This window comes from Solanum stenotomum, chromosome 1, assembly GCF_019186545.1.
Source record: "Solanum stenotomum isolate F172 chromosome 1, ASM1918654v1, whole genome shotgun sequence".
Classification (NCBI taxonomy): domain Eukaryota; kingdom Viridiplantae; phylum Streptophyta; class Magnoliopsida; order Solanales; family Solanaceae; genus Solanum; species Solanum stenotomum.
The window spans coordinates 9,902,492-9,921,720 of NC_064282.1; the positions used below are offsets into that span (position 1 = coordinate 9,902,492).

The following is a 19,229-nucleotide window of genomic DNA, read 5'->3' on the forward strand; positions in this document are numbered from 1 at the left end:
GCCATTTATTTTATCAAATAATTTACATCCATATAAATATTCATGACTCATTTTAAAATATAAATTATATTAATTTTTTCTAATTTGTTCTTAAAATTGATGATATCAGATAAATTGAGACGAAAAAAATACGGAAACACTGCTTTTTTAACTCACTCTCACAGAGACATGTCCCATCTCTCTCTCTCTCTCTTACTAATAAAGCTCCCGTGCCTCCCGCGGGATTTTGCTAAAATATCATTCATTCTCAGCCGTCTGATCTTTTTTCCAACGTCATCTTACCACCGCCAGATTTTACTCTTTGATTTCAAGTACGTTAACTCAAATGTCTTTTCAACATGACATGGTACTTGACTGATTTTTTATATTTTTTTAATTACGTCATTTTAGGTACTTTTTTCCCCTTTGTGACTCATTTAATACCAAATAAAGGAAAAGGAGAAAAGATTCTTTTGCTTTAATGGGCCCCTTGAATTGTCTTATTATTGGGCCGGTTACCCATCTGCTGTTTTTTCTCCCGGATGAAAAGGGATCTGTATCCATTGGAACCAAACAAAGGCCCTTTGGTATTAAATGGGCCCACTCTCATCATTGATGTGGGCCTTATGATACATGATGGGCCATTTTAGTTAAAGCCCAAATTATTTGGTGCGTGGCCCGTAATTCGTTAATGCTTAAATATGTTCCCCCGAGCCTGTAAATGAGTTGGTTATCTATTCTTTTGCAAAAACTCTTTTTCAACCAAAAAATGTTTATAAAAAATTGGGGGTAAATTCTTAACCAAGTTTTTGCATAAAATGTATAATAGAAAAGGAAATAAAAAGAAAAGAAAGAATTGCATCCTTTGATGTTGAAGGTAGAAATGCCACCAGGTATCAAACACCACAATTTAAAAAGTTATATAAAAAATAATTATATTGATGGTGTATATAATATAAGTTCATTTAAATTATACCAATCTGTAAAAATATTTTAAAATCTAATCAAATCTTTAGATTGAATGTATTAATGTTGCAACAACTTTTTCTTTATGAAGGAAGGTTCGTTTTGTCTACATTTAACTTCATATAGGAAGATATGATGGTTGGTCTTAAAAAATATTCTTCATGTGTTTACTTTACTAAATCAAGAAAGCATTAACTAAATTATTTCTATATTATCCTTACAATTTATTATTTTTTAAAGTGTTTACATTTATTTGTAAAATTTCTATAAGTTTTTTAAAAATGTGAATTGATAAAATTATCTACTTATTTATAAATTTCTTTAATACGTAACTAATATGAAACATAGGTAATAAATAAGAAAGTGATTAAAAGGAAAGATCCGAGAAAAAACAGATGTAGTACAAACATTGAACATTTTGTACTACTCTAAATTAACGTCCATCTTCTTCCATGGCAGCCGGTTGTACTGAGTCGAGTCAACTCTTGATTTATCCAAAACCCCACTAACACACACACAAAATCTTCAATTTCCACCAAAATGGAGCAACCCCTGTTCCTAACACTCTTCTTATTATTCTCAATTGGGATCCAATTTGTCTCTTCCCATCAAGAATCCGGCAACTGGCATTGCGAAACCGACGAAGAATCCCGTATTTCTGCGGAGTTCATGCCTGGAGTCGTAACCCTTGATGGACACGCGGATGACTGGGACAATATTGAAGGATTTGAGTTTTCTCTCCTTCCTGCTCTTGACCCAGATCACGACCATGAATATAAAGGGGGAAAGATGACCGTTAAGGTAATGGGTTTGTTTTCTTTTGTTTTCTTGGTTTGTTTTCTTGATTTTAGTGGGTTTCTTGATTAGGCTTTGCACGATGGCAAAGATGTCTACTTTTTGTTGAAAGTAGATGGAGAATATGTGTACAAGAAAGGGTGAGTAACTGCTATCAATAATTACTTATCATTATGTTACTTGTGGGATTTAATTAGTGACCACTGTATGATTCTTGTGCTGGAACTATTCCTGTTTTTAGACTGTTGCTTATTGGAAAATTGATTATTAACTACGTACATACCTTATTTGGAATTGAGGTAACATCACAGCAAAAATTGCTTGGTGGTGGTGTTTTTTCGTTTCTTTCTTTAAGATGCTAAATCCTAAAGGGATTTCATGCTTCTTTAGAAACTTGAAGTCACCTTTCTTTTGATGTCGGTGAATCTATGCAATGCTACTCCTTAAGTTTGAGGGACTTCCCGATATAGATTTTTTTGCTGAGAGACACTTGAAAAACAAATTTGTGTAATTTATTCTAATGGATTTCTTCTAAAGAAAGGGTGCTAAGAAGAATATAAATATCCTATATCTGATATCTTACATTTATTCTGGGGGTAAGTGTAATAGAGATCTTTTACTGCAAATAGAGGCATTTGCAATGCATATTATGAATTTTATGCAACTTTCGTTTCAAAGATTGCAGCTTTAGCAGTGTGATAACCTATCATTGCAAGTATGAGACAGATGAAGGAACAATTTCCAAGGTGCAAATGATTGGTGGTTCAGTTGAAAGTGAATTCTCATGTATCCTCTCATACTTTAGGAAATTTAAGTAGGAGTGCGGGAGGAAGACATCTACTTCAATTCATCTCAAAGACTAGTATATCATGGGAAGACCAAGAAAAACCTAGAGTGTTGTGTTAAAAAGCAAACATAAAAATAAAAATAGTTCGACTATAAAACTCGATAGCGAACGGGTAAACTCCATAATTAGAAATTTAATGATTTTAATATATCTTGAGGCTTGCTCTATTTTTAGGAAAAAAGATGTACTATGATTTCTTTTTGTTCAACGAACTCCTTAAAAATAAATTAAACTCAATGAAATTGTAAATCAATTAGGAAACAGATAAACGAAAATTGTCAAAGTCAAACTAATTAGGAATAAGAGCAAAACATATTTCCATCTGTACGGCTGTAGAAATGATATTGCATGAACAGGGTGCCTCCCTCCTCCTTTCCCTATTCATGCATCATAAAGATGTCATATGATCGTTCCCTTACTTCCTCCTTCACCTCTATTACATTGTCCCACACTGATTGAGGGAATAAGTTCTTGTCTCCTTATACAGTCTTGGGCAATCCTCACCTCATGAACTATATCCTTTGTGTTGTCTCTGAAAAAAATGCAGGATCTGCCAGGTTTACATTGTTTTCTACCTAAATTTTGAGGGTTATTCAATATTGACATGTAAGGCTTTGTTTTCAAGGATGTGCACTATTCCCTAGTTGTGGTTGGGAAGAAGAGAAGCCGGATTTGGGAGTTAGAGATGAACTTTTAAAATAATAAAAAAAGAAAAGAAAGTCACACTGGATTAAGCTTAAGTGCCTCAATACTTTAGTGGGGAAGATTTTCTTAGGTCTAGTAAAGTTTGAAATGAACTAAAACAAATGGAAAAAGACTAGTGTATTAGCATGAGGGAATGTTTAGGATAAAGACAAGAGAACAAGATGAGCGAGACAAAGAGTTGACAGTGCTTGACATTTGCCCAAATAAATTCAAGGTAGCATTCAAGTGGTATTAGTAAGTAGACATAAGGAGCATCATTCTCAGTAATATTTGTACCATGTAACAAAATAAGATTTCCTGAAAACTGTGGTCCAAAGTGGAAGGTTGTAAGATGAGGTGATGCATGGAAAATGTGCTTTATTTACTTCTAAAAACGATTTGACTAATATTAACTTACATAGGCTAAAAATCTAGGTATACTATACTACCTTTCAAGGTTGGGGTGGGGGAAACATTATGATTTCTGTAACATTGTCGAAGAGCCTTCCATCATGGTCAGTCGACAATTACTGCAAGCATGTGCCCTAGCAGATCATTTCTATCTGAGCTGGTATACTTTTATCACATAATCGTTGTCTCAAATAATGTTATGGATATTGCTATATAGAGTTGGAGGACAATAGAATAAAGACTATTGGTATGTTTTGTACAAAAAGGAAAAGTGTGCATGATCTTTTTCTCCTTTTTTGGTATAAAGACTCATGCATTTTCTCAATAAGTCATTATGTGCTCATGCCTAATCATCCTGAAGTCATTACTCATGGCTACTATCTTCTGTAACTGTTGTTATGAAATATGATGGTGAATTATTCAATCTTTTGATTTGTCACAAATGAAAGAGATGGCTTTTGTATCAGAATTCTCACTCACTGGATTACTTCATTATCCAAAAAAGAACTACTGGAAAATTGAAGTCTGAGGGCATGTTGGGATTTTTTCTTTTTTTTACATCCGACATTTATGGTTTTCATTGATGTTAGGAAGTTGAATCACTATTTTTTGTTTTCAGTCCTTAAAGAATTTTTCATGTTACGTTGCTCCCTTTTTTTAGGACCTTTTACGAAACTTTTGGGGCATAAAAAAGATATAAATAGCCCTCCCTCTTTATAGGAATTCTATAGATATAAATATAAAATTAAGGGAAAAGGGACAAATATACCCTTGAACTAACATAAATGGTATGCAGATACCCTCCGTCATTCTTTTGGGACATTGGTGCCCCTGCCGTAAAAAACTAGAGCATATATGCCCTTCACTCTAACGGAAGACTAAATAGGGACATGTGGTGCAATCTTATCCGTCGATAAATGTCGGATCGATGGATAAGATTATGACACGTGTATGTCCGTTAGTATAAAGGGTATATATGCTCTAGTTTTTGGACGGCAGGGGCATCAATGTCCCAAAAGTATGACGGAGGGTATTTGCATACTATTTACGATAGTTCGGGGGTATATTTGTCCTTTTTCCCTAAAATTAATGACAAACTTCTTCCCTATTTCACATGGATCATTCAACTTGCCCAACCAGCTGTTCCAATCTTACTTGACTTGGGTGTGGGTGTGGGTGTAGGTGTAGGTGTTGGTATGGTATGCATACCGGATTCGTCTAGTTCACATGGGATGTATGGACTACAAATATGGCCGACAACAATAGTTTGACTAGGACCCGTCGGGGTGGCTCAGTGGTTTGAGCTTGGGACTTCCATGTTGGAGGTCTCAAGTTCGAAACCCCTTGCCAGCGAAAGCAAGGGGTTTGCCTTCTGGGTCGAGCTCGTCGCACTAGGCTTGCCTAGTGCGGGTTACCTCTCCTATGTGATTTGCGAGCTATTGCATAGGAGTGGGGGTTTTACCTTGTGCGCACCCAAAGGGTAGCGGCTGCGAGTTTCCCTCGTCATAAAAAAAAAAAAACAATAGTTTGACTAGGTTTTAAGTTTCGATTTTGAAGTTTGTACACACACCAAAAATATTATACATCTATTAACCACATATTGACACCCGTGCCCATACTACTTACCATATTCCTGAATCATGAGATCTATGTGACAATGAATCCTACTTATCTAAAAGAAAAGTGATGATGAATCCAACTGATAGACCTCTTCTAGGTCTCATAAACTCAAATACTTGAATCTTCTCCTCTTTTTGGCGGTTGTTTTTAGTTCATGCTTATAGCCTATAATTAGTGACACATTAAATATGTACAATACGTCATTCTAAGTAGGTAAATATGGGCAGTTACCTGATCAGTTTAAGCTCGGCTTCTTCTTTCCTTGCTGAAGTCCTCCTAATTTTGATGTTAAACTAATCTTCCTTACACCTTTTAACAATCGTTTTAATAATACTTTCAGCTAACTCAAATATTGCAGAACCTTCATGAGTACTTTCTTTCCTTATCTTTCGTCAAGCCTGGTCAATCACATCTTAAAACTATGTACACACGGTATATACTTTTTGATTCTTAAGGGGAAGGTTTTGTTTTTTATTGAATAACTTTCTTCTTTGTGGGATGAAGTGCATGTAGTTAGGCCAAGGTAATTGAAACTTGTAAAACTGCTTAAAGAGGTGTCTACATAGAAATAATAGATATTCTATCTTATTTGTGTGTACAACATACAATAGAAGTTCTGAAATGTAGTGCATGGAAAATGCATGTTATCATCCTACATAAATTATTTGACCAAAAAGCATGCACCTTTAATTTCTTCCTCTCTATTAAACTGAGGTCTCAGATATGCACATCCTGGGGATTGAAACTGCTCTGACTTGTTTCATACTTTCATCACAAGTTCCGCTGTGTTACATGAGTGGGTAACTCTGTATATTTTGTGATTGTTAACTCTATAACTCTATATTTTATGTCTGAGTTACTGACTTACTTCATATTTTTTATATGGTACTTGTACAACAGATGTAACATGTTATCAACTTAATTATGGTATATTGTTTATTTCATGCCACCATACTTAGGATTTATTTTTAATGATGCAGAAATGACAAGAATTGCCCATCTGTAGCACTGATGTTTCAAGTTGGTGAGAGTGCCACATATCATAGTGTAAGTTGTACTCGTTTATTTACGGGTTATGCTAACTGCAGTAAATGTCTATCCAGAAAAGGAAAATACAGCTTTAATTTCTTGTGTGTCTCTTTGGTATCTTTTATTGCCTAAAATGTGGATTAAATTTGTTGGAATAGATGGGTGGGTGTAAGCAATCACCTGATGCATGCAACAAAAAAACTTGTCGTGGGCACGAAGTCGATATCATGCACTTCTCAATTGGAAATGCTATCCCTGGCAGATTGTATGGTGGAAACCCAGTCGACAACAGAGATGGTAATGGGGGAGACAGGTAAATTTGGATACACTATTATCTTGTTTCATAAACACTTACAGAATTCTCCAACTTATCTTTACTATGTTCACATTGTCAACAGATTTGGTCATCTAGTCGATTTATATGCTTGGAGCCCACACTGTATGAATTTGGATGGGGTTAGTTCTACAGGTAAGAATGCCATTCGAGTTATTGGCACTCAAACTCTGGAACGTGTACTAGAGTATTATACTGATCACTTATCAATTAATACTTAAATCTTGATTGTCCTTCGTAAATGGGGATAGAAGCAAACGGAAAAAAGGAATAGAAAGAAAAATTTGACTGATGCAAGTAACAAAATTTACAGCTGACCTTAATTCATGTGGTTCATTTTTGCAGATCTATAACAGTAACCATTTAGGTTGTTTCTTGGCTGTTGTTTTGTTCTCTTTTATTTCATTGACACTTACCATGCACCTAAAGACTTGGTGTCTGTTCTGTGAGATGCAACTAAAAAAGAAATTATATTTTAATGAATTACATATATAGCATATAATTTGAACGATAGAAACAAAACATCAGATCGTATTTCTAAATCTGGTTGCTACCCTGGTGGAAATGTAATATCACGGTCTACCTTGTTGTTACCATGGTGGAAATGTAATATCAGATGGATGATCAAATAGACATATTAGGTCTAAGCGAGGTTGAAGGAAGAGAAAACCTTGAATTCATCCTCTAGCCCCTGCTTGTTGACTCAGAAGTGGTCTCTTAAGAAAGAGGACTTTAACGCACACATGTTTGGCATCATGTCTTCTTCGACTATGATATGCATGCACTTCATTCTTGTGATTTTGGCGATCTTGTTTCTGCTATATTCTATAAGCAGGACACAACATTCTTGACATGCGACTTTTGACTCGAGTCTGTTTGTACTTACCCTTATTTTTTTGTTCTTAGGAAATGATACATCTGCCCAGAATGACTGGAGGGGTGCATGGTGGCATAGCAGTTTCAGTACCCATTCAGGTAACATCTTCACCCTTGTCAAATCAGCTTGGGTTTCTTCAGTGCTCCTTCTTGATGATGCTGTAAAGTTGGTTCTTCTTCCGGCCTCTTCATTTCTCAAATGAACTTGTGTTGACAGGTTATTCTGAGGAAGACAGTCCTTATTCAACAAAGGGTCAGAAGGGAACATTCTATTTTGAATTTTCTAGGGCTTTGAGAACCATGGATCGTCTTCAGCAGGTAGTCTGTCATCCTGATGTCTTTCGTCTCTTTGAGGCTTATGTTATCGATTGTCTTAATGCAATTTTGTCATACATTAGAAACCTCAGCATTGAATATAAACACCAAAAAAGTCCCACGTGTATGTAAACATCGTCAATAAGACACAAGGATATAAAAATTTCAATTCCACATTGTCAATAGTCACTTGTTAAAAACATCCGTTGGCATGCTGTTTCATGCTTACCCCCCTTTATTAGCAGCTGAAAAGGAAATACTATACGTGTTTGAAAGGGCTGCATTAATTAAGTTTGCTGGCGGGATGTAGGATGTGCAATTCACTATCGGTCAGCCAAGCAAGTTCTCAGCTGCATTTTGGTATCCGGAGGATGGAAATCCATGGCACGGATCAGGACATTACACGATTGGTTGTGACTGGGTACCTCTAGATGTTCCTCCTGGTTCATCTGCAGGCATCAAAGTGGTATCAAGAAGCTCTTGGGATGCTGCCAATGGTTTTGCTTTTCTGTTATCTGTTGTTTCATTTGGTGTATCCTTTTTTGTTGCTTATTGGGTTCATAAGAAAAATGCCATCTCTTTTCAACCCATTGATCTTTAGTCTTGTCTTTACCTTTTTATTATATTTTTATAGAGAGGGATGGCCATGGAATATTCTTTTGTAATAAGTGCATATCTTCTACTCATTGAGTGACAGAATTAGTGAATTTGCAATTTCATTTGGAGATAACTCAATTTTGTTTTACTTTTATAAGTTGGCATACTGAAAAAATTTGAACTTTTATAGATGAGAAGATTAACACACTTCGACATGTGACTTCATAATCAGCCTCATCCTAATTCTTGATTTACCTGATGTTGGCCCTTTATATTATGTTGTACTCGAATTCTCCTACATCAATAAGATGTGGAAGATTGATCTTGTATAATCATAGACAATTTTTATCTCATGAGCTAAATTTTTAATTAAGTTGCACAATCTTTTAATAAGAAATTCTTTACCGATGTACTTATTGTTTTCCTTCATCAATATGTGAAGGGTCAAGCTATTACCCATTTTCTCCCTTCAAAAGCATATTACAGACTCTGTTCCCTTTCCATCAAAATTAGTTTTATCTTTACAGCTTGGATGTTATTGCAAAGCAATAACTGGACTACATATTCTACATGCTTACTTTTTTGTTTCTGAAATAATTTTCATCAACTAGCACCAGTTTGATGTAGACCTTTAGAAGTAATTTGTCAAATCTATATAATTCAGGGGAATAAAAGAGCGACATGATATATTATTTTTTATCGAAAGGAACACTTCTTTTCACATAGATATCATCAGCCCAAATTTTGATGGGCTGAAATAAGTAGGTCAGAGCCAATAAATGGATGGATCAATACTCAAAAAAATTTGAACAAGTTATAATTTCATGTGCTAGTTTTGTCCCATCTAGTACCACATATTTGGACTGGGAACTTAAATAAGCCACAAAAACATAAAAGTGATCAAAATAAACCACTATTTTAGGAAGTAACTAAAATAGGCTTAGTGGAAGAAAAAATTCCACTTTATCTAATATTCTAAACGTTTTCCGTTAGTCTCATAACGTGTATATTTTAATAGATAACGGAATTATTTTCTACACTTTATAAAATGAAACTATTTCTTACACTTTATAAAGTGGAACTTTTTCTTACACTTTATAAAGTGGAAGAAAATCTTACACTTTACAAAGTGGAAGAGAAAATTCCACTTTACAAAGAGGAATATTTTCACGTTTTTATCTCTTTTGCAGTGTTTGTCATACAATTATATTGATTTGACATATCATAAAAATGGAAAAAATTATTACACTATGTATTTTTATTTTTTTTATTCTGAAAAATCCTCCAATCTCTATTTAAGGAGGACGTTCAAACATTAACTGGTAGCACCTACAACATACTTTCTATATTTGTTCATTTCAATCTCCAAAAAAAAGTGTCTTCTAAACCGAAAGTTAGAGTTTTGATTTATTGGGATGGCGAAATTATACATGATGGAAATACCATTTATTATAATTGTCCTCCCAAACACAATGCTAAATATTCAATTAATGTCCGATATCATAAATTTCTTTCATCAATTTATAAAAAAATGGGTATAAACAGTATTGTTTATAATTTGATTATAATCGTAAAATATCCTACTTCATTTTTATCACAAGGACAAGTAAATTTTGGAGAGTGGATTATCTATAATGACGAATCGTTGACCGACTTTTTGAGGGTTCCAGATGACTACATAGATCAAATCAAGTTAACAATACTTGAAATCTATGTTAGGAAGGAGCCTAAGACTAGTCAACAACGTTCTCCTTTATCGGTCAATGTCCATCCACTTTATAAAAAGTGTAATAAAAAGTTCCACTTTATAAAGTGTAAGAAAAAATTTCACTTTATAAAGTGTAAGAAATAATTCCATTTTATAAAGTGTAGAAAATAATTCTGTTATATATTAAAATATACACGTTATGAGACTAACGAAAAACGTTTAGAATATTAAATAAAGTGAAATTTTTTCTTCCACTAAGCCTATTTTAGTTAATTCCTAAAATAGTGGCTTATTTTGGTCACTTTTATGTTTTTGTGGCTTATTTAGGTTCCTAGTCCCACATATTTCCAACTCAAGCATATAGAATAGTGTGTCAAGAAAATGTGCATGTTCATTAATTCATCAAACATTGCAAGCTATAGGTTAATATATTCTCCTTTTGTTTCAATTTATTAGAGCATGTTAGGTATGCAGTTTTATCTGCACTGAAAATGGGCGAGAAATATTAGTAAGCTGACATAACTCTCTTGGTAAATCAGTATAGTTCTTCAATAATGTAAAGTACAAAAGAGCATTAAAAATAGCAACATGGAAGTGTAGAGCGAGATCGACAGATTCCATACCACTTGGACTGGGTTGAGAAACTTTGGGCAATGAGCCTCTCATGTTTTCCTCAAGACCATGAAGGTGTTCATAGTTCCACTTCAGAGGCTGCAGAGTTTGGGCGTAGAAGAGAGTCATAAACACTGGAATCGAGGCGATTAATCTTCTTCATAATCTCGCAGAACTTCTCAACTCTAACAGGGTCATTATTGTCCTCAAAATAAGCTAGAAACATCTTGATGGATTCATCCTTAGGAAACCAAACTTTTTTCTTAGGATTTGCCTTGCTGGCACCCATCTCCAAATACTTCAGAGCAAAGTCTATCTGCGAATTTTTTATATAGAAATTTGTGAATGCATCGTAAGTCCTTAAGTTGGGTTCAACGCCTTGATTCAACACATTCTGATAAAGCAAATTTGCTTCTTCGATCATATTTCTGTCAAGATAGGACTCCATCATCACATTTGAAACTCTGATGTCATAGAATTTACAACCTGACTCCCATTCTCTAAAACGTTTCTCAAGGGTTTCCGACTCCCCCAGTTTGGATAGAGCCAAAAGCACGATGAGATAGCTAAACTTGCTGGGAGTTGGGAAAACTGACTTTAGTAATTCCCATGAGCGATTGACTCCTGATGGATTAGATGTTTTCTGATATAATGTGATTAAGGTATGGAAAGCTTCACGGTCATGCATATCTTTCATTTTCTCCATCTTTTGGAGAATATCATTTGCCTTATCAAGGTAGCCAGTATTGATATATATCCCAGCTAGGTTTCCATATGTGAGCCAGTCAAACTTTACCTGATGCTTTTCCATCTTTTCAAGAACAGCCTCAACTGATACTATATCCTTCACTAAAGCATAACTGTTCATCAACTGATTATAGGTGAACATATCAACTGCAATATTTCTCTGCTCCATTTCTTGAACCAGTGCAGAGACTTTTTCAGGCTGGCCATTTCTTAAATGAAGAGATATCACATTGTTATAATTTAAAGTAGATGTATAATTAAGCTCCTTCATCTTCTCAAAAAGCTTTGACACTTTATCAAACATTTTCTGCCTGCAATAAGAGCTGAGAAGTGCTCCATAGGTCTTACTAGTTTTTTCAGATTCTTGCAGGCTGTCAAAATACATTTCGGCTGAATCTGTTCCCTTTGTGTTGGCAAGAAGGTGTATCCGTATTGCCCGATCACCATTGCTGATCATAATTTTGCTGCTTTCCATCCATTCAGACAGCTGCATTTGGAAGTTCAATGATTAAGACAATATGTCCAAAACAAAAACAGCAGCTTATGTAATTGAAGGGGAAAAGAAAAGGAGATCAACTTCGATAAGACTATTATATGATTCATGAAACAAGAATAGTTTGAATAGCAGCAGTCACTGTAATATAGCCAATTCAAACAAGGGTCATTGAATTGAATTGGCTAGAGTCATTGAATACAGCAGACAGTCTAAAAAATCGGACTAAAGCCAATACAAACAAATCTTCTGTTGTGATTATGAAACAACTATTTGCCCAATCATAGCATATTCATTCATTATTAACTTGTCAAGACCAAGACACTAAATAAAAAACACGATAATACGAGCAAAAAATTTGTATGTCAACTCAAGTTCAGATTATGACACATAAACGATATAACTTAAACTATCAGTATTCTTAATTGCCCCTGAACTTGGCTATTTGATAGTCTATACCCCTAGATGTTGATGTGGCAAAGAGAACGACTATTCTCTTTTAGGTGAGTCGGGATTGAAACACTCAAGCTCTTCAAAGTCTACTTGTGGGATTACACTAAGTGTGCAGTTGTTCTTTGTCAATCACTTTCCTTTTCCATTATGATCAAATCGAGGTTCAATTCCACAATAGTTCTCACAAATGCATTGACACTATGCAAGTCATAGAATATTCCCCAATTTCCACTTTTAGTTGGAACTTGTACTCCTGGTTGACTAGGCACAGTAGTTTATGAGCGAAATTAACTTGATTTATATCTTGCTAATGAGAGATTAATAGCAGGTTAAGCAATTACTATCTGAAGCAAAAATGTTATATTGGAGACAATAAGTCAACAAGCATATTTATTTGAGACTCCAACTATTGTTAGTGTAATGAATGTTTGACAAAACCACTCTGAATCGCAAACAAAGAGAAGCAATGAAGAACTAGAAAAAACTTACAAATTTGTAACACTAAATGTTTCAAGGAAAACTCAATTGGAAAACACTAAATGACTTGTGGAAGTCATTTTTTCTTTGTATTCTTAGTATGCTTCACCAATCCGATCAACACTTCGACATTACAATCCATCTTAAATAATCATAATAAACAATTTTCAGAAAATATTTTCCATTCAACAAACAAACAGTGGAAATGAAAAAAGAAATTGCAGGAAAAACATCTCCTGGAAAATGTAAGCTTTATCATGGTAAATACTTAATTGAGTTACTTAGAGAGAGGAAAAAAACATGCTCAGAGATGAAAGATAGATACCTGAAGGGCAAGATCAAACCTATCGGTTCTACGGAGATTGTTGATACAGCCAATAATGTCTAGCTTTTGTATGGATTCCCCTTCGTTATCCAATTTGTTTAAAGCATCTTTTAAGTTAGATTCAGAGTCTGCTCTATTGATAAGGTCCGACAATTTCCGGCGACCGTCGCTTATTCGTTTTCTTTGGCTGATGGACGGCGTTGATACGGTCTCCGCCGCCGCCGTTTCTGTTGAGAAACATCGGCGATAAGTTGTTGATCGGAGAAGCTTCAAACAGATAGCTTTGCTCACCATTTCTTTTGTGGTGAAGTAAGATGGATGAAGAAGAAAGGGTTTAACTAGGGTTTATAACTAAGAAGAAATGTTTCACTTTCACGGCTACAAAAATTGAAAAAGAATATACAAAAATTAACCAATACATTTGTGGAAAATAAGAGACCAATATGAATTTTAAAAACTTTCAATTAGGTTGAAGATTATTTGACTTTTTCAAAAGATGCGAGAGAGATTTGATATGAATTTCAAAGAAAAATTCAGTGTTAAAATATATTACTACTATTTTTCGAAAGTTAATTTGAAATTTTTAAAGTTAAAGTATATTACATTATTTAATATTTTAAACAAGAAATTTATATATTAAAAAACTATACGAAAAGTTTTTAAGCATCTCAATAAATCTTCAATCTTAAATTTAAGGAGACATTGTAAATCTTAAATCACATGAAAAAAAAATATATCTCCATAAATATTCAATCTTTTGAAATTCATTCAAAAATAATAAAAATATAGGATAGTAAAAAAAAACATTTATGCGATACCTATTGATTCAAATTCAACCACATTCGTACTTTTACTTCAAAACTTGCATTTTCTAAAATCTTATAATTCTAATTCCTATGGAAGAATCCTATATAAGATTTATGTGTCAATACAAATTTTTGAAACTCCTAATGCATTGTTATTGTGTTATTATTGTCATCTCTAATATAGCATGTGGTCATTGTCTATTTATCATTGTAATTGAAATTATTATTGTATTCTATGAGCGTATAATATGCTCAAATGAAATGATACAAATCAATAATTATATCAAAAAATTCATTAAATATTGAGAAAATACATAAAAATTCTCCTAAATTTGACAGCACAATTTACTTTAGCACTTAAATTATACAGATGTTTAAATACTTCCCTTAATATCTTTCAAGTGATTAAAATACCTCCTAAGAGATGATGTGGCAGAGAGAGTGAGTGCACTCTCCTAAAAGTGCGTGAAAAAAAATTGAATTTTTAAATCCCTACATGTGACCTTTTTTTATTGGCCAATATATAACAAGTTATTTAAATAGTTTTTTTATAGGAAAAACTACCTAGTTAGACATACTTTAGTACCATATCTACTTAATTTACCTCTAGTTTAAAAAAATTACACACAATACCACTTTTATTTTTTATACCATATAGTTTAAAATATTTAATTAGATACACAAATCTCTTATATATGATATTAAATAATTATCTTAAAATTTAAACTCATTAATTAATGGTAAATTATCAATTCAAAAAGTTTTTCTCTCACTTTGATTTGTTGCTCCCTCCCCAAATCTCATTACCTTCCGTATCTCTCACCCACAGCCCACCCCCACGATCTTCAAACACTTTCACCATCTCCCTTTCTTTCTTAATCCTGTCAATTCCATGTCTCTAATTCAAAACTAAATCTTGATAATCACAAGTATACAAAGATGTAAATTACTTTTTTTTCATTATTCTAGTGTATCTTGGTTTTACATCTTATTTATGTATCTGAAATAGAGTTCTTATTTCTCTTAAGTTCTATTGTATAAACTTTTACAAATTAGGCTACGAGATACATATATCATTAGTGGCGAGATACATGTATCTAACAATTTTTAAGACTGAGATATATATTGATACATGTATATGAGATAGAATTCATATTTCTCTGAAGTTCGATTGTATAAACTTTTAAAAATTAAGCTACGAGATACATATAGCATTATTAATGGAGAGAAGCATCATCCACCTTTGTAACAAAATGAAACTAGCTTGCACAAAGGGCAACAGAGAACCTTTTTGGTTGATGCATATGACAAGGATTTTGGTCGTTCAGCCGAGATCAATATCAAAGGAGAAAACCACTTGATTCTCTGTACCAATTTCATTCTATTCAGTTCCGTTATTATAATTAGACTATTTTAAATTGCACCTCAACCTGCCGATGTATTCCTCTTTATATGTGTTTTAAAAAGTTGGCGTAGGATTCAGGCAGGTACAAAGGAAGGAACCGATGAAGTAGATGAAGAGTACAATAACAAAATTATTTGGGTTTATGATTTCGTTATTTTAGGAAAACTTGTTAGAGTTAATACTCAAGATCCTGTAAATCTGTTGGGTTGTTAATTAGTCAACAATCAATCCTTTAATAAAGGAAATAAGTTACACCCCTTTAATTCAAATTGATAAATTATTTATCTTAGCTTTAAAAACTGTTGGATACTTGTATCTCCGCCTTAATGATACATGTATCTCGAGGTCAAAATATGGTATAAAAAGTAATATTACAAACTATTGGGAATTATAATAATTAGGATCTAAATTAGTGGGATTTATGTAAGATGCCCTTTTTTATATATTAAATCTTTAAACTATGTAAATTTTCTTATTAAGAGGTAAATGAAATTAGTGGGTCCCATTTTTTATTTCTTTAATTTCTATTTTTTTTTTTGCATTTTGTTGTCTTCCTCAATACACATCTTTCTCCATTGAAACATCTCCTCCTCCATCTTCATCCCCACCTCTATTCACTATTTTGGTTTCACTAGTCTTTTACTAATCCATGAAATTCAATACCAATGTCATTTTATTGACGTCGATTTCACTCTATAATTGGTGTCGATTTGGCAAATGTAAATTTTCTTAAATTTTGAGTGACTCATTTTAATTTCTAGATCATTCAAACATTTCTCATAAAATTTATATTTTTTTGGATCAACTTTCTTCTGCAATCTTCATTTCTTATTTGAGTTGTCAAGAAAAATTGACTTTCAAAAAAATTTATTCTCCAAGAGGGTAAATTCGTTGGGAGGGTTCGAAGAAGATAATTTTCTTCTTTAAAGTGACTTAAAAAATTGTTGAATAGTGAAGAAGAAGAAGAAGAATAAGAAGAAAAGAAAGTATTGAAGGTTGGAATAATGGTAAACAACAAGGAAGAAGAAAGAGGGGGGGCGGGGGGGGGGTATGCATTTATAAATTAATCAATTGATATAATTAATTTTAAAAAGTGTTCAAGAAAAAATAGTGAATAAGTAAAAAAGAAATAAAAATTAATGACATGGTGCCTACGTGGTTATGATGTGGCGTTTACGTGGCTATGATGTGGCGGATGATAGTGGTGTTATAGTCTCAGGGTGGAAAAAAAATACTTCAAAGATGTTAAGGGGGTATTTAAACGTCCGTGTAGTTTAACACTAAAGTAAGTTATCCGACCAAGTTCAAGGTTTTTTTTATGTATTTTCTCTTAAATATTTTATAAAATATGTGATTGTTAGTTTAATTATTATTATATGTAAAGCTGTCAAAAAGGGTCGACCCAGCCTCACCCAGCCCAAGCCTTGCGGGCCAAGAAATTTGAAGGGCTAGGGCGGGCTAGCCCTTCTTTTTATTTTATTTTTTATTTTTTTTCTTTTCAAACTTGTAATTCTATAACATCAAAAAAATGAGAAGATTTTCAAATCAAATATGGCAAACAATGGTGTTGTTTCAATAACATTAGCAAAAATTTAGTGTAATTAACATGTATCTCGCATACCAGATATTTGAGTGAGATAAGAGAGTGACAAGCAAGATGGGAGGGAGGCGAGGGTGCGAGATTTGTATATGTATCCTAGATACATGCGAATCTACTTTGATAGAGTGAATCTAGAACAAATTAACCTAATTTTGAGTCCATATATTCTGAGATACATGTATCTGGATACGAAGATTCATAATATTACAACATAGCGTGTATTTAAATTATTAGATTATATACTAGTGAGATTATTGTAAATTACTCTTGAATAAAAAGTTTTGGCCCTAGGGCTGATCCCGGCTCAACCCCGATCAAGCCTCAAGGGCCAAGGGCTTATAAGCCCTAATTTTAAATGGGCTTGAAAAATCCTATCCCAACCCTACTCCATAACATGTAGGATTGGGCCAGCCCCATGGGCTAAGCCCATTTTAACGGCTCTAATTATATGTTAACTTGATATCACAAGTCTTGCTCTACTAGTAATAAATTATATAGTCCACCCATATATCCCTAGTAATTGGGGTTGTTAATGGTATAGTTTGACTGGTTATTTTATAGAAATAGTTATATTGATTTTGATTATTTTATTTCGTTCAATCAAATTAGACATTACAAAATCGTCTTATCATAATGATTTATTTTCATATTGGTACAATTTGATTAATTTTCAATATGTTTTTATAAATATCATCTAAGAGTCACAAGTAGAAGTTAGAACACAAAACCTTGCATACTTTCACAAGACTTTGACAAAACTCTCTAAATATTTTTATTGTTTAAAAACTGACGAATAAAGAAAACATGAATTATAACATTAATAGAGATTCATCTCACTATTTTACAACTATATATATATATATTTTTTTTATTTTTTTTTTATTTTTTTTTAAAAAATCAAATTTAAATAAAGACAAAAAATCTAGATCATATGAGTGAAAATAAATTAATCAAAATATGATTACTAAGCTTAAGTGTTTAATACTAGAAATTAATTCATAAAGGATAAATATCTAACACTTTATAACTTGTTATTCATGAATAGTGCAATGTATCGTAACTTACTACTCAACACTAATAATTGATAGATGAATCCCGATTCTAAGGACATGTTAAGAGTCGTTTGGTAGAGTATATTAGCAAAAATGATGCATACATTAACTTTATGTATTAGTAGTCCTTTGTTTGGTACATTTTTTCATTCTATGTATGAACATTAATTATACACTCTATTGTATAAAGACTCAATTACCCTTCAAAAGTACTTTTACATCTTTTCCACCATAATCCTGAAGGACATTTTAGTAAATAAATATTTGTATATAATGCATATTATTTTTAATACACCAAGCCAAACAATGCATAAAAAATAATGGCATAATACATATATTGGACCCTAAACTTGGTTTCAAATTTTAACTTTGACCTCCAACTTTCATAGTGCACAAATAGGCACTTTAGCTATCCTACCTTTAAATAAATAAAAACACGATTTTCGGAGCCAAAGAGCGTGAAATGCAAACGCTTCCACGTGTATTAGTGAGCCACACAATGGCTGCCAACTAATTAAATATTTTACACGTCAATTAATATACAAGGGTTAAAACATTTCATCAGTTCATTTCACCCGATTGTGAATCAAAATCATCTCAAACCTAGGTTATCAGGGGAATCAAAATCTGGGAATCAAAGGGGAAAATCGTTCAAGATTTCTGCTGAAGCTGATGTTCAACTGTTCATCTTCCTTGATTTAGTTCAGATATGCCTCGATTTTTCCCTTTTGAAAGTTTATCTTTGATACAAAGTAGAATCTTTTTGTCACAATGAGTGTAAAATCGTTATTTTCTTACAACTTTATACAAATGGGTCATATTATAGCTATTTTTCACCATGGAAGTCGCTTTTATAAAGGTCAATATATGTCGAAATTAGAAAACATCGTATTTAGCATAGATAAGGACCACTTCTCTTTGACCAAACTAAAATCGTATGCAAAAGACATTGGGTATGATGAAGTAGATGCTTTTTTTACTGAAGACCTTATTACCCATAATTTTGTCAAGTTAGAAAGTGATAGTCAACTATATAACTTTGTTAAATATTTGTGGAGTGGGTCATCTTTTAAGTTGTTTTTGAAGCGTATGACTGTT

At 33.0% G+C, this 19,229-nt stretch overlaps 2 protein-coding genes across 2 annotated transcripts; one reads left to right on the forward strand and one right to left on the reverse strand.

Annotated features, from left to right (window-relative positions):
* Window positions 1-1,354: 1,354 nt before the first annotated feature.
* Window positions 1,355-8,586, forward strand: LOC125841563 (uncharacterized). Its single transcript, XM_049520718.1, has 8 exons — window positions 1,355-1,746; window positions 1,813-1,880; window positions 6,283-6,349; window positions 6,490-6,644; window positions 6,730-6,800; window positions 7,572-7,640; window positions 7,759-7,859; window positions 8,167-8,586. Exons 1-8 carry the CDS (start codon window positions 1,486-1,488, stop codon window positions 8,455-8,457), a joined length of 1,083 nt encoding a protein of 360 aa, XP_049376675.1. The 5' UTR covers window positions 1,355-1,485; the 3' UTR covers window positions 8,458-8,586.
* A 2,067-nt stretch (window positions 8,587-10,653) lies between these two features.
* On the reverse strand, window positions 10,654-13,647 carry LOC125851809 (pentatricopeptide repeat-containing protein At4g01990, mitochondrial-like). The gene is made up of 2 exons (XM_049531550.1): window positions 13,269-13,647; window positions 10,654-12,007 (listed from the first exon to the last, which is right to left on the reverse strand). Exons 1-2 carry the CDS (start codon window positions 13,560-13,562, stop codon window positions 10,853-10,855), a joined length of 1,449 nt encoding a protein of 482 aa, XP_049387507.1. The 5' UTR covers window positions 13,563-13,647; the 3' UTR covers window positions 10,654-10,852.
* Between the last annotated feature and the right edge of the window lie 5,582 nt (window positions 13,648-19,229).